Source organism: Chiloscyllium plagiosum, unplaced genomic scaffold (genome assembly GCF_037043375.1).
Source record: "Chiloscyllium plagiosum isolate Xiang-an unplaced genomic scaffold, Cpla_swu_hap1 HiC_scaffold_2, whole genome shotgun sequence".
NCBI lineage: Eukaryota > Metazoa > Chordata > Chondrichthyes > Orectolobiformes > Hemiscylliidae > Chiloscyllium > Chiloscyllium plagiosum.
In genome coordinates this window covers 62,430,128-62,454,486 of record NW_028270140.1, presented here as the reverse complement: position 1 = coordinate 62,454,486, position 24,359 = coordinate 62,430,128, and the positions used below count along the sequence as shown (strand labels likewise).

The following is a 24,359-nucleotide window of genomic DNA, read 5'->3' as shown; positions in this document are numbered from 1 at the left end:
CAGGCTGCAGCCAATTCAACTCACTTAATGTGATATCAAGAAACTGCTGGAGGTACTGGGTACTGCAAAGTGTTGGGCCCCGACAGTATTCTGGTAATAACTAAACAAAAAAGACATGGAACTGTGAACGCTAGAAATCAGAAACAAAAACAGAAGTTGCTGGAAAAACTCAGCAGGTCTGTCAGCAATTGTGCAGAGAAAACAGAGTTAACAGATCCAGTGATCCTTCTTCAGAACTGATTGCAGCTAGGAAAAGGTTAGTATATATGATAAAGATGGGGTGTAGGGTGATAATAATTATTGTAATAATATTGAGGATATGTGCTCTAGAACTTGCCAGACCCCTATTCAAGGTAATCCAGTACAGTAAAACACTGGAATCTAACCAACAGCATGGAAAATTGCTTATGTATGTCCTGCACACAAGAACAAACAGAAAAATTCCAACCTGGACAAGTACCCTTCCATTAGTCTACTCTCAATCATCAGTAAATTGGTGGAAGGTGGCATCAATAATGCTATCAATTAGCACTTGCTTAGCAATAATCTACCCCTGACACTGAGTTTGGGTCCCATCAGGATCACTCAGCTCCTGAACTCATTATAACTTTTATTCAAACGTGGATAAAAGAGCAGAATTGCATGGCTGATGTAAGGCGAGGTGAGGCTGCTCTTGCCATCAAGACTGCACTTGACTAAGGGTAGCATGAAGGAGCAGGAGAAAAACCATAGTTAATAGGTATTGAGGGAAACTCCCTACTAATTGGATTCATGTTATTACAAAAGGGAGATGGGTGCAGTTTTTGGAGGTCACTCATCTCAGCTCTAGATAACATCTGCAGGTATTCCTAAGGGTAGAGTCTGAGGTCGAACCATCTTGCGCAGCTTTATCGATGATCTTTCATCCATCATAAGGTTAGAAATGGGGATAATGGTTGATGATTACACCAAGTTCAGCATGATTTCAGACTCCTCAGATACTGAAACTATTCATGTCCAAAAACAGCAAGACCTAGACAATTTCCAAGTTCAGACTGACATATGACAAGTAACATTTGTGCAATGAATATCTCCAACAATTGAGAGTCTAAACATTTCCATTTGACATTCAATACTATCAGTACTAAATTCCCCACATTCAATATCCTGTGGATTAACATTGCTCAGAAACTCAACTGGACTAGTCTATATATACACAAAATTAAAATTTGATGGAAAAGCTCAGCAGATCTGACACCATCTGTGGAGAGAAATCAGAGTTAACATTATCGGTCAGGTGTCCCTTCCTCAGAAATTTGAGAAAATCACTTCAAATGAAGTCTCAACAAAGGAATTTAACCTGGCATCTACCCAGAAATGACCACAGCAAACTCAGTCCTGTTGACCCTACAATGTCCTCCAAACTCACAACTCGGAGGTAGTGTCAAATATTGTCACACAGACGAGTCAGGCAACAGAATACTTCACACATAATGGTCTAGGAAAAATTATCACCATTCCTAGATTATCCTATTCCACCGGCAAAACAGATCCAGTGGAGATGAAGGCATAGTGGCATACAGTCAGCAGGGAGTTTCCCTAGGTGTTCTCAACATTTGCACTGGATTCCAAAACATTTATAGCATTAAGTCATACATGGGCAGGAATCCTCCTACTGCTTACTACCTGCTGGTCCACTTCAGCTGATGAATCAGCTTCATATTAAACACAATATGAAGGAAGCACTGATGGTGGCAATGGTGTCCCTACTTACTAGGAAGAAGTGGGTACTGCAGATGCTGGAGGTTAGAGTCAAGATTAGAGTGGTGCTGGAAAAGCACAGCAGGTCAGGCAGCATCCGAGAAGCAGGAAAATCGAGCAGGAAAATTCCTGATGAAGGACTTTTGCCCGAAACGTCGATTTTCCTGCTCCTCGGATGCTGCCTGACCTGCTGTGCTTTTCCAGCACCACTCTAATCTTGTCCCTATTTATAAGAGTGTGTCAGAGTGTGGACATGGATACCACCATTACATGTGGGGCGGCACAGTGGCACAGTGGTTAGCACTGCTGCCTCACAGCACCAGAGACTCGGGTTCAATTCCCGCCTCAGGCGACTGACTGTGTGGAGTTTGCACGTTCTCCCCGTGTCTGCGTGAGTTTCCTCCGGGTGCTCCGGTTTCCTCCCACAGTCCAAAGATGTGCAGGTCAGGTGAATTGGCCATGCTAAATTGCCCGTAGTGTTAGGTAAGGGGTAAATGTAGGGGTATGGGTGGGTTGCGCTTCGGCGGGGCGGTGTGGACTTGTTGGGCCAAAGGGCCTGTTTCCACACTAAGTAATGTAATCTAATCTAAACCTCCCACTATGTGCATGGCAGGTATTCATGTGACTCAGCCAACGTTGTCTATCTTATACGTTGCAGGAAAGGATGCCCTGAGGCATGGTACATTGGGGAAACCGAGTAAAGGCTATGGCAACAGATGAATGGGCACCGCACAACAATCAACAGACAGGAGTGTTCCCTCCCAGTTGGGGAGCACTTCAGCGGTCCAGGACATTCGACCTCGGACCTTCAGGTGATCACCCTCCAAGGCGGACTTTGGGACAGGCAGCAGTGAAAAGTGGCCAAGCAGAGGCTGATAGCTAAGTTCCATACCCATAGGGAGGGCCTCAACCGGGACCTTGGGTTCATGTCACACTACAGGTGACCACCATTGCACTATACACACAGGCATTCCTATACACATACGGACACACATATACACAGACTCACACTCCCACACTCTCACATGCACCCCCTCATAGACTTAAGACACTCTATACTCACATACACACACACATATACACTCTCTCACACTCACAACTCCCCAACCCAGAGAGAGAGAGAGAGAGAGACACACACAAAGTCCAACATGCACACTTATACATATACGTTTGTGGGGTGAATTTGTACATGCAGAGTTACATTGTACTTTGCTCAAAAACTGCATGAATCCATGTAAAACTCTGTTGTCTCACATTTTAGATTAGAATCAGTCTAGGCATCATAGCACAGACAGAGAACACAGGGGGCTAACATCTTCAACATATTGTCTGGCTAACATCAGTTGTTATGGTTAACCTGAGAATGTAACTTTTAAGGAGAAGTTTTGTGATTTACACATGAAAGAAGTGAAACTATCATGGTATTCGAACAGATGAAAGACTCAACAGACAATCAATGTACAATTTCAGTTACATCACACTGTAAACTTTTACTATAAATTCTGTGCCTTATAACTGTGTCCTCCACAACCACCTGATGAAGGAGCGGCGCTCCGAAAGCTAGTGTGCTTCCAATTAAACGTGTTGGACTAAACCTGGTGTTGTGTGATTCTTAACCATGTTGGTTTCACTTCTTTCATATGTAAATTGCAGGACTTTTTTTGAATGTTGCATTCTCGGATGGACTTTATGGTTGGTGTCAACCCAGATAATGTGTTGAGGGTGTTGGTACCCCTGTGTGCTGCTCTCTGTGTCATGGTGTTTGGACTGATTCTGATCTAAAAAATGAGTTGGCAGGGTCTTGCATGGATTTGTGCAGTCTTTGAGCGGGGTACAATGTAATTCTACAAGTACAAATTTGCGGAGTTACATTGTACTTTGCTCGGGAACTGCATGGGTCCGCGTGGGATTCTGTTGGTTCGTTTTTTGGATTGGAATCAGTCTGGACATTGTGGTACAGACAGCAACATACGGGGGGGCTGACACCTTCGATGCATTGTCTGGGCTGACACCAGTTGTTGGAGTTCACCTGAGAATGTGGCATTTGGAAGGGGTTTTGTGATTTACATATGAAAGAAGCGAAATTAACATGGTCATTCTAACAGATGGGAGACTTAACAAACAATCAAGGTATTTTTCAATGTATAATTTCAGTTACATCACACTGTAAACTTTTGCTATAAATTCTGTGTCTTAAAATCTTATTCTCCACTACCACCTGATGAAGGAGCAGCACTCCAAAAGCTAGTGCTTCCAATTAAGCCTGTTGGACTACAACCTGGTGTTGTGTGATTTTTAACTTTGTACACCCCAGCCCAACACCGGCATCTCTGAATTTGAACCCAGGCCTTCTAGACTAGAGATGAATACGACATTTAAAAAGGTACCTGGATGGTATTTCAATAGGGTTTAGTAGGAAATGGGCCAAATGCTAGCAAATGGAATTAGATCAGTTTAGGATCTCTGGTTAGCATGGTCAGTTGGACTAAACCTGTTTCCATGCTCTTCAACTCTATGACTCTACAAGACACTACTATTCCACCACAAGAGCCATAAAATCATGTTGTCAGTCATTTCAGCTTGCTTTTGCATGAGTGTGGAACACAGCTCGCTTGCCTTAGAGACATGGCTCCCTAAACCTTCATCCACTTGGCTTCTACTCATCGCATGTCCTATTCTATTTCGATAACTAATAGGGAATGATTGCCATTACTGGTCAACAACATTGTTAACATTGTAATTCCTACGCTCTTACTAATGCCAATAGAATTCATGCATCAGCAGAGACAATCAAGTACATACATCCAAAACTACTAATGAGATCAATTATATTTGTCCAAACCAGCCAAAATTGATGTAACTTCTGCAAAAAAAAATCAGCAAATGAGCAGCAAGGCAAGTATAAAATGTCCAGTAGATGAACACGGAAATTAGTAGAGAGGGCGCATTTGGCCAGCAGAGAACTGGAGAACTGGGCGGCACGGTGGCTCAGTGGTTAGCACTGCTGCCTCACAGCACCAGAGACCTGGGTTCAATTCCAGCCTCGGACGGCTGTCTCTGTGGAGTTTGCACATTCTCCCCATGTTTGCGTGGGTTTTCTCCCACAATCTGAATTGCTCATAGTGTTAGGTGCATTAGTTAGGGGTAAACATAGGGTAGGTGAATGGGTCTGGGTGGGTTACTAGGTAAAAACAATGACTGCTGATGCTGGAAACCAGATTCTGGATTAGTGGTGCTGGAAGAGCACAGCAGTTCAGGCAGCATCCGAGGAGCAGTAAAATCGACGTTTCGGGCAAAAGCCGTTGTATCCGTTGCTCCCGATGCGGTCTCCTCTAATTGGGGAGACTGGGCGCCTCCTAGCAGAGCGCTTTAGGGAACATCTCCGGGAGACCCGCACCAATCGGCCACAGGGCCTGAAGTGTGGAGAGATAAGCTACAGGAGGGTGGGGATGGAGAGAAAGTAGCATTGAGTACAATAGGTGAGTGGGGGAGGGGATGAAGGTGATAGGTCAGGGAGGAGCGTGGAGTGGATAGGTGGAAAAGAAGATAGGCAGGTAGGACAAGTCATGGGGACAGTGCTGAGCTGGAAGTTTGGAACTAGGGTGAGGTGGGGGAAGGGGAAATGAGGAAACTGTTGAAGTCCACATTGATGCCCTGGGGTTGAAGTCTTCCGAGGCAGAAGATGAGGCGTTCTTCCTCCAGGCGTCTGGTGGTGAGGGAGCGGTGGTGAAGGAGGCCCAGGACCTCCATGTCCTGGGCCTCAGGGTGGGAGGGGGAGTTGAAATGTTGGGCCACAGGGCGGTGTGGTTGATTGGTGCGGGTCTCCCGGAGATGTTCCCTAAAGCGCTCTGCTCGGAGGCGCCCAGTCTCCCCAATGTAGAGGAGACCGCATCGGGAGCAACGGATACAATAAATGATATTAGTGGATGTGCAGGTAAAACTTTGATGGATGTGGAAAGCTCTTTAGGGCCTTGGATAGAGGTGAGGGAGGAGGTGTGGGCGCAGGTTTTACAATTCCTGCACTGGCAGGGTAAGGTGCCAGGATGGGAGGGTGGGTTGTAGGGGGGTGTGGACCTGACCAGGTAGTCACGGAGGGAACGGTCTTTGCGGAAGGCGGAAAGGGGTGGGAAGGGAAATATATCCCTGGTTGTGGGGTCTTTTTGGAGGTGGCGGAAATGTCGGCGGATGATTTGGTTTATGCGAAGGTTGGTAGGGTGAAAGGTGAGCACCAGGGGCGTTCTGTCCTTGTTACAGTTGGAGTCTGAGGGTGGAGGTGCGGGATGTGGACGAGATCCGTTGGAGGGCATCTTTAACCATGTGGGAAGGGAAATTGCGGTCTCTAAAGAAGGAGGCCATCTGATGTGTTCTGTGGTGGAACTGGTCCTCCTGGGAGCAGATACGGCGGAGGTAGAGGAATTGGGAATACGGGATGGCATTTTTGCAAGAGGTAGGTTGGGAGGAGGTGTAATCCAGATAGCTGTGGAAATCGGTGGATTTGTAAAAATGTCAGTGTCAAGTTGGTCATCATTAATGGAGATGGAGAGGTCCAGGAAGAGGAGGGAGGTGTCAGAGATGGTCCAGGTAAATTTAAGGTCAGGGTGGAATGTGTTGGTGAAGTTGATGAATTGCTCAACCTCCTCCCGGGAGCACGAGGTGGCGCCAATGCAGTCATCAATGTAGTGGAGGAAGAGGTGGGGAGTGGTGCCGGTGTAATTACTGAAGATCAACTGCTCTACGTAGCCAACAAAGAGACAGGCATAGCTGGGGCCCATACGTGTGCCCATGGCTACCCCTTTGGTCTGGAGGAAGTGGGAGGATTCGAAGGAGAAATTGTTAAAGGTGAGGACCAGTTCAGCCAAACGAATGAGAGTGTCAGTGGAAGGGTACTGTTGAGGACGTCTGGAGAGGAAAAAACGGAGGGCTTGGAGGCCCTGGTCATGGCGGATGGAGGTGTAGAGGGATTGGATATCCATGGTGAAGATGAGGCGTTTGGGGCCGGGGAAATGGAAGTCTTGGAGGAGGTGGAGGGCGTGGGTGGTGTCTCGAACGTATGTGGGGAGTTCCTGGACTAGGGGGGATAGGACAGTGTCTTCCAGCACCACTAATTCAGAATCTAGGTGGGTTACTCTCCGGAGGGTCGGTGTGGACTTGTTGGGCCAAAGGGCCTGTTTCCATATTGTAGGGAATCTACTCTAATCAATATTCATCTTATCAGAGCAAGATTGGTAATGAACATATGCTCAGTAGATTGCTGGACTATCAAGATAAAGTCATTACAAAGGAGTACAGACACCAGCACACTGCACCATGAAAGAACTCATGTACACACAAAAAAGCCAAAGCTTTTTTAAAAGAAAACTGCCTGTTACTCCATACAGCTATTCTTACAAACATCTTGCATAATTAATCAGCTACTAATATGTAGTCACATGAAACAAAATCTAACGTAAATCAGACCAAGTAAAGTGATGTAAAATAGTATCCACAATAGGACAAGACTTGTAAATGACTCAGATGACTTAATTGGGAAAGCATCTAAAATAATAAATAGGTGGCGTGAGAAAAGGGGATATTTTTATTTCAACTTTAATCAGTTTAAAGTACTTTCATTTCTCTTAGAGGAGAAAGTGAGCCTGAAGATGCTGGAGAGTCAGAAGTGTGGTGCTGGAAAAGGCCCAGCAGGTCAGGCAGCATCTGAGGAGCAAGAGAGCTGACATTTCAGGCATAAGCCTTCTTTAGGTCTGGGGATGGGAAGGAGGCTGAGAAATAAATTGGGGGAAAGGGTGGGGCTAGGGAAAAGGTAGGTGGGATAGTGATAGTTGGGCAAAGGCAGGAGGCGATTGTGATAGGCTGGTGGGAAGTGTGGAGTGGATAGGTGGGACAGATAGCTCCGCCCTCTTGACCTGACCTGGGTTGGAGGGTTGGATCTGGGATGGGGAAGGGTCAGGAGAGATTTGGAAACTGGTGAAATCAATGACTGTGCCATGTGGTTGTAGGCTGCCAAGGCAGAAGATGAGGTGTTCCTCTTCCAATTTGCAGGTGGCCTTGTGTAGACAGTGGAGGAGGCCCAGAATGAACATGTCCTCAAGGGATTGGAAGGGAGAGTTGAAGAGGATGGCCACAGGAAGGTGGGGTTAGTTGGTACGTATGGGCCAGAGATGTTTCCTGAATTGTTCTGCGAGTTTGCACTCGGACTCTCCGATATAAAGGAGGCCACATCGAGAGCAACGGATGCAATAAATAAAGTTGGAAGAGATACAAGTAAATCTCTGCCAGATTTGAAATGATCCTTTAGGGTCTTGGACTGAGGTAAGGGAGAGGTTTTGAGTGCAGATTTTGCACTTCTTTCAGCAGCAGATGAAGGTGCCAGGTGTGGAGAGGGCATTGGTGGGGAATGTGGACCTGACGAGGAAGACGCGGCGGGAACAGTCCCTACAAAAGGAAATATACTTTTGCTGGTGGGGGTCTGGCTGGAGGTGGCGAAAATGGTAGAAGATGATGCTCTGGATTTGGAGATTGGTGGGGTGGAATGTGAGGACCAAGGGGATTCTATCCTTCTTGAGGTTGTAAGTGGAGGAGTGAGGTTCGAAGGCGGAGGTGTGGGAATTGGAGGAGACGCAATTGACGGCACTGTTGATCACATTGTGGAATATTGTGGTACTTGAAATAAGGGATGTCCTAGAGTGGAATCGCCTATCCTGAGAGCAGATATGGCGGAGGTGGAGGGTTTGCAATTAAGGGATTGTGTTTTTAGGTTGGGGGATGGGAGCAGGGTTGGAGGGGAGGTAGTGTACTAAAGGTAGCTATGGGAGTCGGTGGGTTTCAAGTAGATGTCGGTGTTAAGTTGGTCACCAGAGACAGGGAAGGAGGTGACAGAGATGGTCTAGGTGAATCTGAGATCAGGGTGGAAGATGTCGGTGTAGTGGATGAATTGTTCAGGCTCCTCATGGGAGCATGAGGCAGTACCGATAGAGTCATCGATATAGCGGAGGAATAGGTAGGGATGGTGCCAGTGTAGCTGTGGAAGACGGACTGTTCCACATATCCTACAAAGAGGCAGGCATTGCTGGGACTCGTGCAGACACCCATAGCCACATCTTTGGTTTGAAGGAAGTGGAAGGATTGAAAGGAGAAGTTGTTAAGGGGAAGGACAGTTCTGCCAATCGAATGAGAGTGCAGGTGGAGGGAGACTGGGTGGGTCGGTGAGAGAGGAAGAAATGGAGGGCTTGTAGGCCTTTCTCACGAGGGATGCACGTGTAGAGGGACTGGATGTTCATGATAGGAGATGAGGTGTTGGGGGACAGGGAATCAGAAGTCATGGAGGGAGGTAGAGGGAATGGGTGGTGTCGCGAACGAATATGGGAAGTTCCTGGACCAAGGGGGACCAAGGTGGCTATGGGGACCCTCATGAGTCCCAGCTATTCCTGCCTCTTTGTCTGATACATGGAACAGTCTCTCTTCCACAGTTGCACCGGCACCATTCCCACCTTTTCTTCTGCTTCATCGATAACTGTATCGCTGCTGCCTCATGCTCCCACGAGGCGCTTAAGCACAGTTCATTCAACAAACCAACACCACACCAACATCTTCCATCCTGACCTCAAATTCACCTAGACCATCTCCAACCCTTCCTTCCCTTCCTGGATCTCTCAGTCGCCAATGACCTACTCAACACCAACATCTACTTCAAACCCACCAACTCCCAAAGCTACCTTGACTACACCTGCTCTCACCTGCCTCCTGTAAAAACGCGATCCCCTATTCCCAATTCCTCTTCCTCCACCATATCTGCTCTCAGGAGAAGCAATTGCACTCCAAGACATCCCAGATGTCCTTCTACTTCAAGGACCACAATTTTCCCTCTCCTGTGATCAAATGCCTCAATCGCTTCCGTTTTCCAAACTTCCACTCCTGAAAAAAAAGGATAGATTCCCCTTGATCCTCACGGTCCACCCCACCAATCTTCAAATCCAGTGCATTATCCTCTGCCATTTTTCCCAACTACAGTCAGACCCCCACAAAAAATTTATTTCCTTTCTCGCCCCTATCTGCATTCTGTAGGGACCATTCCCTCCTCCCTCATCAGGTCCAAACTACCCAATAATCCCCTCTCCACACTCAGCACCTTCTCCTGCTGCAGCAAGAGGTGCAAAAACCCGCACCCACACCTCCCCCCCACCTCTGTCCAAGGCCCCAAAGGATCATTCCAAATTAATCAAAGGTTTATTTGTATATACTCCAACCTCATTTATTGCATCCAGTGCTCTCGATGTGATCTCCTCTACATTGGAGAGACCATCGCAATCTCATGGAACAGTTCAGGGAACATCTCTGGTCTGTACACACCAAGCAAACCGACCTTCCTGTGGCCATCCACTTCAAATACCTGTTACAGTCCTTTGAGAACATGTCCATTCAGGGCTTCCTCCACTGCCTACACAAAGTCACCCCAAAACTGGAGGAGAAACACCTCATCTTCTGCCTCAGGAGCATACAACCACACAGCATGAACGCTGAATTCATCAGTTTTCAAATTTCCCCTCCCCTCCACCCCATCCCATATCCAACCCTTCAACTCAGCTCAGTCCTCTTGACTTGACCTACCTGTTCACCTTCCTTCCCACCTATCTATTCCATACTTCCCACCAACCTATCACAATCACCTACTACCTTCGCTCACCTATTGCAATCCTAGCTACCTTTCCTCTAGCCCTGCCCAGCCACTCCCTTTATTTCTCAGCTCCCCTTCCCCCTCCCCAGTCCTGAAGAAGCCTTATGCCCAAGATGTCAACTCTCTTGCTTCTCAGATGCTGCCTGGCCTGCTGTGCCTATTCCAGTGTCATATTTTATCAACTCTTAATTATCAATAGCATAGTTGTATTATTAATCTTGACTCTAATCTCAGGTATCTGCAGTACCACTTCTGCCATAGTGATATTATTGTTGAACTAGTAACTCATAGATCTAGGTAGTGTTCTAGGGTGCAGGGTTTAAATCTTACGAAAGCACATGATGGAAACAAAACAAAAAAGAAATCTGGAATTAAAAGTCTAAAGATGACTAATAAACCATTGTCTAATTAAAACCCAACTGGTTCATTAATGTCTTTTAGGGAAAGAAATCTGCTGTCCTTACCTGGTCTTGTAACTCCAAACTCACAATAAGGTTGTTTCTTAATTGCCCTCCAAAATGATACAGCAAACCACTCAATGGTATCTAACTGCGGGAAAGTCTCAAAAGGGACAAAACAGGATGGATCACTGGGTAAGTACATAGACAACAATGATGATAACCACAGCCCTGTTGACCTTGCCAAGTCATCCTTATTAACAACATGGGCTAGAGTCAAAATTGGTGCAGCTGTTTCACAGATTTGTCAAGTAACAGCCTAACATGGTCATACTCATGGAATCATATCTTACAAACAATGTCCCAGACAACAACATCACAATCCCTGCCCACATCTGCAGGACATGGTGGAAGAGGTGGGGTCACAGAATTATACAATTGGGAGGAAGTTGCCTTGCATGTCCTCAGCACTAACTCTGGATCCCATTATGTCATGTGGAATCAGATCAAACATGGGATGGACAATATCTATTATAATACTGTTAAGAGTGAACACCACACAGTTCTTGTGAAGATGAAGTCCTGTTTTGACATAAAGGATACCCTCCAACATGTGTGGTACTACCATCATGCTAAATGGGACAGATTTCAAGCTCATCTAATATTTAAAAGACTGGGCATCCATAAGGTGCTGTTGGCCATCAGCAACAGCAGAATTATACTGAAAAATAAACTTCAACCTCATAGCTTGGCATCTCCTCCACTCTTACCATTACCATTAAGCCAAGCAATATATCCTGGTTCAAAGGAGAGTGCATGTGAGCGTGCCAATAGCAACACTACACACACCTAAAACCGAGATGTTATCTGATGAAGCTATCAAACAGGACTTACATGCCAAACAACATAAACAGCAAGTGACAGGCAGAGCTAAGTCATCCCACAAACAACAAATCAGATCTAAGCTCTGCAGTCCTGCCATATTCAGTCACAACTGGCAGTAGACAATGAAATGCCTTACTGGAGGAAGACACTACACAAACATCCCCATGCTGAATGATGATGGAGCTCAAATCAGTGCAACAAAAATAAAAGGCTGAAGTATTTGCAATAGCCTTCAGCCTGAAGTGTCAAATGGATGATATTACAGTTGAGCCTCCTCTAAAGATTTTCAGTATTACAGATGTAAGTCTTCAGCCAAATCGATTCACTTTGTAGTGATTGCAACAAGATCAGCCAGGTGACCTCACAGAATATGAGTTCCTTGATTGGGGCTGTTAACCTGGTCCAAGCAGGAAGCCCTGGCTGACAGATATAAGTAGGAGTGCGAGAGGTTCTGTTCACTCTGACAGCTGGCTCTGAGGAAGCTGGATCAATGTCAAATACTATACACGTGTAAATAAAGGGTAGCTTGGGATGGAATATCGGCCTCTGACATTCCACATGATATCAAGCAATAGTTGAAGGCTATGGGGCCTGACAACATTCTGACAACAGTACTAAGACTCGTGCCTCAGAACTTGCCACATACCTAATCAAGATGTTCCAGTGTAGTTACAATGCTGTCATTCACCTGACAATGTGGAAAATTGCTCAAGTATATCATGTACAGAGAAAGCAGAATGAACTTAACCCAACACATGCCACTTCATCAGTCTACTCTTGGTCATCCATAGCCCTCAGTGCCTCTTATTGGAGAAAGTCATTGCCAATCTAAAAACCACCCCTTGACATTCAGTGATGTTACCAATCCCCTAGTCCCAACATCCTGGAGGTTACCATTGACCAGGAACTGAAATAGACTTACCATATAAATACTGTGACTACAACAGCAATTCAGAGACTAGGAATATTGCAGTGAGGAACTCATCTCCTTATTCTTCAAAACTCATCCACCATCCACAGGCGCAAGTCAGGAGTGTGATTGAATACTCCCTGGATGGATGAAGCTCCAACAATACAAGAAGCTTGACACTACCTCTGTCAAATTAGCCCACTTGAATGGCATCACGTCCACAAATATTCAGTGACTCCATCACCCATGCTCAGTCACAGAGTGTGTACTAGCTACAAGCTGCACTGCAGAAATTCTCTAGAGATCCTCAGACAGAACACTCCAACCACTTCCACTAAGTAGTACAAGGGCAGCAGATATGTGGGAATACCATCTGTAAGTTTCCCTCCAAATTATTCACTATTCCTTCACTGCCAATTGGTCAAATGGGAGGAGTGAAAGACTTCTGGGAAGGTGAGTCTAACGGTTTAAAAATCTTAGTTCAGGCGTCGGGACCTCCATTTGCCAAGAGGTGCGAGGGAGGAGCAAAGGACTTATGGGGAGTTTTTAAGTGGGTGGTCACTCCCCAGACACAGGATAAGGACAGCTAGGTTACTGTCAGGGGAGGAAATGAACCGACGGTCAGAGCAGGGATCCCCTGTGGTCGTTTCCCTCAGCAATAAGTATACCGTCTTGGATACTGCTGGTGGGGATGGCCTACCAGGGGAAAGCCATCGTTGTCAGGTCTCTGGAACTGAGCCTGGCACTGTGGCTCAGAAGGGAAGTGGGGGGGGGGGGGAAGAGAAATAGAAAAGCGCTAGTGGTAGGGGACTCAATAGTTAGACAGATTGGCAGGAGATTTTGTGGTCAGGAACGGGATTCCCAGAAGGTATGTTGCCTCCCCTGTGCCTGGGTCTGGGATATTGCTGATCAGGCTTACAAGATTCTGAAGGGGGAAGGTGAGCAGCCAGAAAACGTGGTACATATTGGCACCAATGATATAGCCTGGAAAGGGATTGAGGATCTGAAAAGTGACTACAGAGAGTTAGGTTGGAAGCTGAGGAGCAGGACGAGTAGAGTAGTGATCTCAGGTTTGCTACCAGTGCCACAAGACAGTGAGGTGAGGAACAGTCAGCGAATGCAGCTTAACACGTGGCTGCAAGGCTGGTGCAAGAGGGAGGGCTTCAGATACCTAGACCATTGGGATACCTTCTGGGGAAGGTGGGACCTGTACATGAAGGACGGGTTGCACCTTAACTGGAGGGGTAGAAATATCCTGGGTGGGAGATTTGCTCGTGCAATTCGGGAGGGTTTAAACTAGTTTGGCGGTGGGGGTGGGTGGGAACCAGAGCCACATGTCTGGGTGGGGGGGGGGGGGGGTCAGTTGCAGACAGGACAGTGAAAGGATATACTGAATCTATCAGGAAGGTTTCTCACGCGATGAAACAAAGGGATTGGTTAAAGTGTGTCTGCTTTAATGCAAGGAGTGTCTGGAGTAAGAGTGTCGAACGTAACAGCATGGATCAGTACTTGGGGCTACAATGTTGTGGCCATAACGGAGACGTGGGTTTCAATGGGGCAGGGATGGTTGCTTGATGTTCCAGGGTTTAGAACATTTAAAAAGAACAGGGAGGGTGGAAAAAGAGGAGGGGGTGTAGCATTGCTAATCAGAGAGTGCATCACAGCTACAGAAACTAAGGTTGTTGAGGAAGGTTTGTCTACTGAGTCAGTATGGGTGGAAGTTAGAAACAGCAAGGGAATAGCCACTGCATTGGGGGTTTTCTACAGACCACCTAATAGCAGATCTCATGGGCGGGCAGATTCTGGAAAAATGCAAAAGCAGCAGAGTTGTTGTTATGGGTGATTTCAACTTTCTCAATATCAACTGGAACCTCCTAAGTGGAGCCGTTTTTGTCAGGTGTGTTCAAGAGAGTTTCCTTACTCAGTATGTAGACAGACTGACGAGGGGAGAGGCCATTTTGGATTTGGTGCTCGGCAAAAAGCCAGGACAGCTGTCAGATCTCACGGTGGGAGAGCACTTTGGTGAAAATCATTATAACTGCCTCACATTTAGCATAGCCTTGGAGAGTGAAAGGTGCAGTTACCGAGCGAAGATATTTAATTGGAGAAAAGGAAATTATGATGCTATCAGACAGGGAGCTGGGAAGTACAGACTGGGAGCAATTGTTCCACAGAAAGGGCTCAGCAGACACGTGGAGACTACTTAAGGAGCAGTTGTTGCGAGTGATGCACAGATTTGTTCCTCTGAGACAGGTAAGAAGGGGTAAGATTAAGGAACCTTGGATGACGAGAACAGAGGAGCTTCTTGTCAAAAGGAAGAAGGCAGCTTACACAAGGTGGAGGTAGCAAGGATCTAGCACAGCTTTAGAGAATTACAGGCTTGCTAGAAAGGAGCTCAGAAATGGACTGAGGAGAGCCAGGAGGGAGCATGAAAAAGGCTTGGCAAGAAGGATTAGGGAGAACCCAAAGGGGTTTTACTCATACGTAAGGAATAAGAGAATGATCAGGGAGAAGGTAGGGCCGATCGGGGATAGTGGATGGAACTTGTGCGTGGAGTCTGAGCAGATAGGGGAAGCCCTAAATGAGTTCTTTGCTTCGGTTTTCACCAAGGAAAGGGAACTTGTTGTAAATGAAAACTTAGAGGAGTTGGGATACAGGCTTGACCAGATCAAGATTGATGAAGGTGATGTGCTAGAAATGTTGGAAAAAATTAAGATTGATAAGTCCCCAGGGCCAGACCAGATTTATCCTAGGCTGCTCCGGGAAGTGAGAAAGGAGGTTGCTAAGCTGCTGGCGAAGATCTTTGCTTCCTCACTCTCCACGGGAGATGTACCAGAGGATTGGAAGGAGGCGAATGTTGTTCCACTTTTCAAGAAGGGTAATAGGGAAAATCACTGGCAGTGACAGACCAGTAAGTCTTACGTCTGTGGTCAGCAAAGTTGTGGAAAGAACTCTGAGGGATAGGATTTATGAATATTTGGCAAAGCATAGTGTGATTAAAGGCAGTCAGCATGGCTTTGAGGGAGGCAGGTCATGCCTCACAAATCTTATTGAGTTCTTTGAGGAGGCGTCAAGACAGGTCAACAACGGTCGAGCAGTGGATGTGGTGTATATGGATTTCAGCAAGGCATTTGATAGGGTTCCCCATGGTAGGCTCATTCATAAAGTCAGGAAGTATGGAATACAGGAAGATTTGGTTATCTGGATTCAGAATTGGCTGGCTGACAGAAGGCAGAGTGGTTGTAGATGGAAAGTATTCTGCTTGGAAGACAGTGTTGAGTGGGGTCCCACAGGGCTCTGTTCTTGGGCCTCTGGTCTTTGTAGATTTTATAAATGACTTGGATGAGGAGGTTGAGGGGTGGGTTAGTAAATTTGCAGATGACACAAAGGTTGGAGGTGTCGTTGATAGTATAGAGGGCTACTGCAGGATGCAGCGCGACATAGACAGGATGCAGAGCTGGGCTGAGAAATGGCAGATGGAGTTCAACCTGGATAAATGTGAAGTGATGCATTTTGGAAGGTCGAATTCGAATGCTGAACATAGGATTAAAGACAGGCTTCTTGGCAGTATGGAAGAACACTTGGGTGTGCAAGTACATAGATCCCTCAAAGTTGCCACCCAAGTGGATAGGGTTGTTAAGAAAGCATATGGTATTTTGGCTTTCATTAACAGGGGTATCGAGTTTAAGAGCTGCGAAGTTTTGCTGCAGTTCTACAAGTCCCTCGTGAGACCATACTTGGAATATTGTGTCCAGTTCTGGCCGCCCTACTATAGGAAAGATACAGAGGCTTTGGAGGGGTTGCAAAGAAGGTTTACCAGGTTGCTGCCTGAATTGGAGGGCTTGCCTTATGAAGAAAGGTTGAATAAGCTCGGACTTTTCTCGCTGGAGAGAAGGAGGAAGAGAGGAGACCTGACTGAGGTGTACAAAATAATGAGAGGAATAGATAGAGTCAATAACCAGAGACTTTTTCCCAGGGCAGGATTGACTGGTACGAGAAGTCATAGTTTGAAGATATGAGGAAGAAGGTATAAAGGAGACAGAGGTAGGTTCTTTACACAGAAAGTTGTGAATGCATGGAATGCATTGCCAGCTGAGGTGGTGGAAGCGAAGTCATTGGGGACATTTAAGCAACTGCTGGACATGCACATGGATAGCAGTGAGTTGAGGGGTGCGTTGGTTAAGTTACTATCTTTTACATTAGGATTAAGTCTCAGCACAACATCGTGGACCTAAGGGCCTGTTCTGTGCTGTACTTTTCTACATTCTAAAATTATGGAATTCCTTCCCTAACTGCATTGTGGGTCAACCTGCAGCATACATACTGCAGCGATTCAAGAAGGCAGTTCACTATTGCCTTCTCAAGAATAACTAGGGATGGGCAATAATTGCTGGCCTGCCAGTGATTCTCATGTCCCACAAGTAAATGAAAAGAGTATTGGAAGCATCACTATCATCATCAATGCTATCAAGCAGCAACAACCTTCTTAGTCAACCAGTTTGGGTTTTGCCAGGGCCACTCAGTTTCTGAACACATTACAGCCTTGGTACAAAAATGGGTAAATGAAATTAAGTCCAGAGGAGAGGTGAGAACAACTACCCTTGACATCAATGGTTCGAGTCTGACATCAAGGAGCCCAAAGAAAATTACAGACAATGTGAATTTGGAGAAAGTTCTCTGTTGGTTCAAGTCAATCCTAGCACAACAGAAGATTATTGTGGTTGCTGGAGGTCAGTTATTTCAGCTCCAGGATATCATTGCAAGGGTTCCTCAGGATTGTTTCTCCAACCATCTTCAATTGCTTTATCTGAGATTTTTCCTCCACCATAAAATTATGAGTGGAAACATTCACTAATGTTCAACAACATTCAACAGCATTCATAAGTCAAATACTAAAGCAGTCCATGTGCACATTCAGCAAGGCAATATCCAGGTTTGGGCTCACAAATGGCACTTAATATTCAACCCACATAAGTGAAAGGCAATTAGCAATTCCAATGAAGGTCAATCTAACTATCATGTGTTTACATTGAATGGCACTACCTTCACTGAATCCACCACTAACCAACAACTTGGGGGTCACCATTGACACAAAACCGAACTGGACCAGCTACAAAAGAGCACATCTAGAGCATATCATAGGCTAGGAATACTGCAGTGAGCAACTCAGCTCCTTACTTCCCAAAGTTATCCAGCATGTTGTGGTTCTGTTCGCCAAGCTGGGAATTTGTGTTGCAGACGTTTCGTCCCCTGTCTAGGTGACATCCTCAGTGCTTGGGAGCCTCCTGTGAAGTGCTTCTGTGATGTTTCCTCCGGCATTTATAGTGATTTGTAACTGTCGCTTCCAGTTGTCAGTTCCAGCTGTCCACTGCAGTGGCCGGTATATTGGGTCCAGGTCGATGTGCTTGTTGATTGAATCAGTGGATAAGTGCCATGCCTCTAGGAATTCCCTGGCTGTCCTCTGTTTGGCTTGTCCTATAATAGTGGTGTTGTCCCAGTCGAACTCATGTTACTTGTCATCCGCATGTGTGGCTACTAAGGATAGCTGGTCATGTCGTTTCGTGGCTAGTTGGTGTTCATGGATGCGGATCGTTAGCTGTCTTCCTGCTTGTCCTATGTTGGACAACCAACTCCCATTCCTAGACGTGATGGTACAGAGAACACCAAACGGAGAATTCACCACAAAGGTATACAGGAAAGCCACACACACAGACCAAGTCCTAAACTACGAAAGCAACCGCCCCAACACACACAAAAGAAGTTGCATCAAGACACTGTTCAAAAGGGCCACAACACACTGCAATACACCAGAACTGCAAAAAGAGGAAGAAGAACACCTATACAACGTATTCGCCAAAAACAGATACCCGTGCAATTTCATCAATAGATGCCTAAGGGAAAGACAACGGAATGAGGACATGCCACAACCCAAAGGACTAGCCACACTACCATACATCAAAAACATTTCTGAACTGACAGCCAGACTACTACGACCACTAGGACTCATAACGGCACACAAACCAACAGCCACTCTCAGACAACAACTCACCAGGACGAAGGACCCGATACCCAGCATGAGCAAAACCAATGTAGTGTACAAAATCCCATGCAAGGACTACACAAAACACTACATAGGACAAACAGGAAGACAGTTAACAATTCGCATCCATGAACACCAACTAGGTAAATGTAAGGGAATGGGTCTGGGTGGGTTGCACTTCGGTGGGTCAGTGTGGACTTGTTGGGCCGAAGGGCCTGTTTCCACGCTGTAAGTAATCTAATCAGTACTTACTTAAATGCTGTGCATAATGAAACACTGGAAGTTTAGTAAATGTGCAGAGAATTTTAAGATATTTTAAAATTTGGTCAGAGTTTAATGTAATGAAAAACTATTTAGAAAATGACTTTCTACATGAGTTTTAAGAGATAGTTAAACAAACTAATGTTTCGGATAACAGCTTGTAAAATGAGAAAAATAATCATTGCAAACGATGAAAAAATAAAATAATTTGCTCAGGCTTAAGTTGATCATATTTGCCTGTCACAGATCAAGGTGTAGTGTTGACACATGGAAGAAATAAGACAATATACTTCAGTTTGCCTATCTCTCTTGATTAAGCTATCCCATAACCACTGAGTATTTCTGCAAATAGTGTTAATTTTTTACCTGAAGCTTTATCCATACGGTTCACATTGCAACGTAACTGACATGAACACTCTTGGATTACAACAAGAAACTTCCTCTATTTTATTTATTTTCCATTTTTCAGAATGCAAACAAAACTCTGTGATGCCAACACATTATCTTCATAAAGATTTTATTACATTGAAATATAATAAATTATGCAATCATTTCTTAATCTCACTAGTTTTTGAGCAAACTTGTAAAATGTATACATTTTTAAATAAAACATGCTGGCATTGCAACAGCAAAATTCCATTCTCCTTCAAACATTTCTCCAAATTGGTACCTTTGTCTTGTCCCTTTGAGGCAATTTTTAACAGCATGCAAGTGTCTTTCTGATATTTTTTAATAATTATGGAAAGCTGTCATGAATGACAAATGAATCTTTCTATTTTATTGTGAGGAGCTTGAAAGTATATTCAGATCTATATATACTGCAACATGCCAATCATTAGAGAGAGAAAGGGGGAACATGGAGAGGAGCTTGAATGATTCGACTTTGCTTGCTAATCCACATTACTTCATTCAAAAGATGCTATTCCACTGTGCTGGTTTGCCCTACCACTGGCATAAGGAAATGGCACACAAGAAGCCTTGAGGGATTGCTATGCAATTGAAACAAATTTGATAGCAAACATCTGCACCTGAAATATTCCTCAGCAGCAACATGATTTATGATTCATAAACAGCAAAACTCTGAAAGCATGGAAAAGCATGTTTATCAAACTGTTTATTCTACTTTTCTCTTTTACGAAAAAGGCACTTGGTTCTTCACTTCTCAAATTTATTGCCTGTCTACATTGCAAATGTGCTGTAATCCAAAACTGCAAAGCTTGAGGTGATGAGATAAAACATTATACAGAAATTTTGGAAAAGCTTTTATTCAGATGTGTCAATGAAAGTTGTTTGTTTCATTGGTGCGTGAAGTGAAAAGTGAACATGAGGCACTAATTAAAAAAACGCTCCAAGCAAGAAACAAATTTGTTCGATGCATAGCCATTAAGAATAACAGTAATGTTTCATCACTGCATGCATTGTGTGTACATTCATTGCCACTTTCACATGAACAGCAGTCAATAGCTATGAATGATTAAAACAAAAGACACCCCACATCCCCATCACTGACTCTCCCTTTTTTATATGGTCCAAATTTAAATGGAAGTACTTGGGATGAGGAGGGGGTGCTTGGAATAGCCCCAGTAAGGACATTTCAACTTGTAGTTAGCTGCTTAAGCAGTTAATCAATAGCATATTTATCAATGTCTTATACAGTTTTGCTCTTAAATCCTCTAACGTCATTCATTGAAATGTAAGAAAAGCCACATTATGACCCACACGTAACATTCTTTCAGATGTACTTGAGTTTCAGACATTTCACTCATTAAAATTTAGGTCCAAACGATAGAGGTAGTCCTGGAATTCACTAAACTATAATCAAGTTTAATAAACAATTGAATGTTCTGCTCAGCAGCACAAAAATTAGATTCAGCTGCATACAAATGCATCTTTCAATGTTATCTATTTTTGGAACCACCATTTTGAACACAGCATCAGAAAAGAATGAGACAGAACACCATCAGTTAATGGAAGGTCTTTTCCCTAGTTTATAAATGAGAGGAATGCGGTATTTGCAAATACTATTGCTAATGAAACAGAAGAATGTAAGTATGTTCATAGATTATAATGCTCTTGTCCATATAGGATGCTTTTTCTCAAGAAAAGCTTCGCTTACATAATTTGGTTACATACAGATAGATCAGTTTCAGGAAAATTAATTTTCCAACCAATTTAGTTCATATTTTTACTACATAGTAGTACTACATAGATCTGCAATGTAAATTTGTGTGGTTAGTTTTAAAACTGTACACTTTTAAACTGTCAAAAACATTTTTTGATCAAGGTGCAAAAAACTGCTTACTAACAGTACACATAATTCTTTTTAAATTGACTTTGTTTTATATCACTCTAATCGATGTTTGGCAGTCTTTTCCAGATACCAGTTTTGAGATTACTCAAGGTGATGCTGTACATGAAAATCTACCACCTTATATGAGAAGGTTCCAGCATGTTTCTAATATAAGCTCATTTACTTCATGTCCCAGTATATTTCTGACACAGAGCTAGCGATGGTATCACATTCCTATTATCTCAAGTTGTGGTTATAAGCAATATTTTATTTGTCGCAACAATCGCATATTACAGGATTCTACTATACAAAAATACTTTGCATCTGCAATAATCCTTTATATAATCAATTACATCGGCATTAACCCATTTTCACCAGGGTTGGTAATAATGCTGGATTAGGTTTAGTTTGATATATCTTTGATTATTATGTTGTTATTATTTCATTTTCTTTTTATTTGGTGGATTGTTAATTCATGTAATGTGCTAAAGTAAAATTGTTCAATACATAAGCACAACACTTGTATAAACTTAATTAAATGCAAATTGCAGCATTTTGCTAGCTGGAAACAAAATGTACTGAGCTATGTACAGGTCCGTAGTAACAAACAACTTTTAACATGTCTTTAAAAAACAGATTACCCCTCAGGATTGAGAAAAATTAATTGCTGCGACATTTTGTCAGATTTTACAGGCATTATAAACAGCACCAAATATACTTTACAACATTCACCAGAACATATTAGATTGAAAGAAAATTATATAGAATATATATACATAAAAACCATCTTTTTAAAATAAATTTATTATAACCAGCATGAATCTATGTAATATGAATTGCTAATACTAAGTGTATAATGAGAATTTTTAACATAATAAGACAAGCTTGTTTATTGAGGTTGGATCAATAAATTACTATGTTTAATATATATTTATGGGGTATCAGATTGGTGCATACATGTTGAAAGAGTAAGTTAATAGGCTACACTGTAATATTTATGGATGATGTCTAAGTTTTTAGATAAGAATTTTTTGAGAAAAAAGCAACCAACCTTCACAACATACATCACACCGGGTCCCAAGATCTTCTCATTAGAGTGCAGCCACCCTCGTGAAGGTCTATTGACAAAACTGCCACTATGGTTCCAGTCGTCTCCACCCTGGTGAATGTCTTCTACTTTGGCCCACTTGTCTGTGCTCATCTTGTTCACGTCCTGCTGGGAACACGGAGTGGTAGAGATAGGGTTACATATATCTACTGCTGCTGTAACTGAACTAGGAGTGCTTGAACTGCCTTGCAGTTTAGAAACTGCAAGGTCTTTTACTGCAGAGGACAGATTTTTGATGCCTAACAGGCTGCCTGTATTAGCAAATTTCAAATGGGACATCTTTTGGATGAAGGTGCAGAGTGTGGTGGGCCCATCTTCCTGATCCTTGCGGAGTACCTCTGATGAGGTTGGGCACGAAGGCCCTTCCGATGTCGTTGCTGTCGTTGTAACAGTTGTGCCTTTGCCGCTCATTGATAAGTTGTGTATAAGCTCATCAAATGATGTCACTGAATCATTCCTAAAACGGTTATACTTTGTACGGTGAAGCATGCCCTTCTATCTGCTCTTCTGCATATGTACATCCGGATCTGAGGCAAACTTAGTAAGCACTTGTTCTACCATAGCAGAACTCTCATAGCACCAAAGGTAACCTGATAAATCCAGGCAAATGAATATCACAGAAATAAAAACGACCCTGTGCACAGAAGAAAGGGCCTGGTCTAGTAGTACTTTGCTAAGACAGAGATCACCATCCTGCTTAGAGCTGCCAAGCTGCTCGCAGCAAAAGCATGACTCACACAAATGAGAAGACCCTTTTCAACAAAAGGCTCACTGAACACTGCAAATCACTTCCTGTTGCAAAACCATCCACCCACTTACAGCACACTAGAACCAATCAATTTTCAAATTTCCCCTTCCGATTTTGATAGAAGGGCATTTTCACTCAAAGCTGAGGAATTTTTCTTTTCCAGAGAGTAGACAGTTCTAACCACTAGGAATTTCATCTTCAGCAATATTATTTCTACTTATGTCTGTTTACTGCATTAGACGATTCCATCATTCAAACCCAGCAAGCCATACAATCTTTTCAGTGCTGCATGTAGTCATAATATATATACTATTTTGAAAATCTCTTCACATGCTAATGTGGATAAGACAACATACTAAATGTAAGAATAGCATCTAAACATAGCCACAGTGGACAAAAATCAATAGATTTGTATCATATTATAACTGAGAAAAACAACCTGACTTTATGTGTTTAAAAATATAAATTTAAAGCAGCCTTTTAAATTAGAAAGATCCCATTTTATCTATTTAACATTTGAAACTGAGAATAGGGAGATAAAATAAAATGCATCTACTGAATATTTATAATAGGGAAATAAAATGAATCTACTGAATATTTTCATTCCTTATCCATCTAATGTTGCTTTCTGAAATTAGAATTCATGAAATTCTGCATTATCCAGACACGGTGGGAACATCCTCAGTATTTTTTCAGGTAAAATGGTTTACTCTATTAAAATGAACTGAACACTTCTGGTGCCAGATCCGTAAGATGCATTGTATGAAGCTTTTCTTTCCACACCATTTTATGAACACGTTCCTTCTCTCCTGCAGAGAAACACCATAAATAAAAAAAGTGTAAATCTCATTCATAATATGTACTGAATTAATTTTTCAGCATTTTAACTCAACTCTCAAGCAATCCACCCAGAAACGATTCAGGTTTTAATATAATACATAGATTCATACCACCAAATAAAAAAAACACTTTCTATTCTATGGGAAAGTGATATTTCCAATCATTTATATTTATTTGAATGAAATGGTAAGGGCGCATACCAACAATTCTGTGAATGAAATAGGGCCTTGCTGCATCTGCCAAACGATCCCTTGGGTGCTAATGGCTTTATCCAATAAGAAAGAACCTGGATGACTCATTCAGGATAGAATTTCTGAATAGTGGGTTGTTCCATTTTCCTTACAGGTATGTTTCTTTCAAAACTAGAAGCTAATTTAATTACTACAATTTGATAGTCATAGCTTGGATTTTTAGTAAAACCATATTCATAATAAATTATTTATTGTAGTTGAGTTGAGATGCTAATTC

At 43.5% G+C, this 24,359-nt stretch overlaps 1 protein-coding gene and 1 pseudogene across 2 annotated transcripts in view; both read right to left on the bottom strand.

Annotated features, from left to right (window-relative positions):
• The window catches only part of shc3 (SHC (Src homology 2 domain containing) transforming protein 3), a 289,678-nt gene extending 266,036 nt beyond the window's left edge, over positions 1–23,642 (bottom strand). For both annotated transcript variants that reach the window (XM_043713812.2, XM_087997227.1), the window contains exon 1: positions 22,247–23,642. In XM_043713812.2, coding sequence (XP_043569747.2) covers positions 22,247–22,792 — 546 coding nt within the window. In that variant the 5' untranslated portion in view covers positions 22,793–23,642. The remainder of the gene's footprint in view (positions 1–22,246) is intronic.
• LOC148151907 (uncharacterized) lies at positions 25–6,713 on the bottom strand (annotated as a pseudogene).
• Positions 23,643–24,359: the final 717 nt, after the last annotated feature.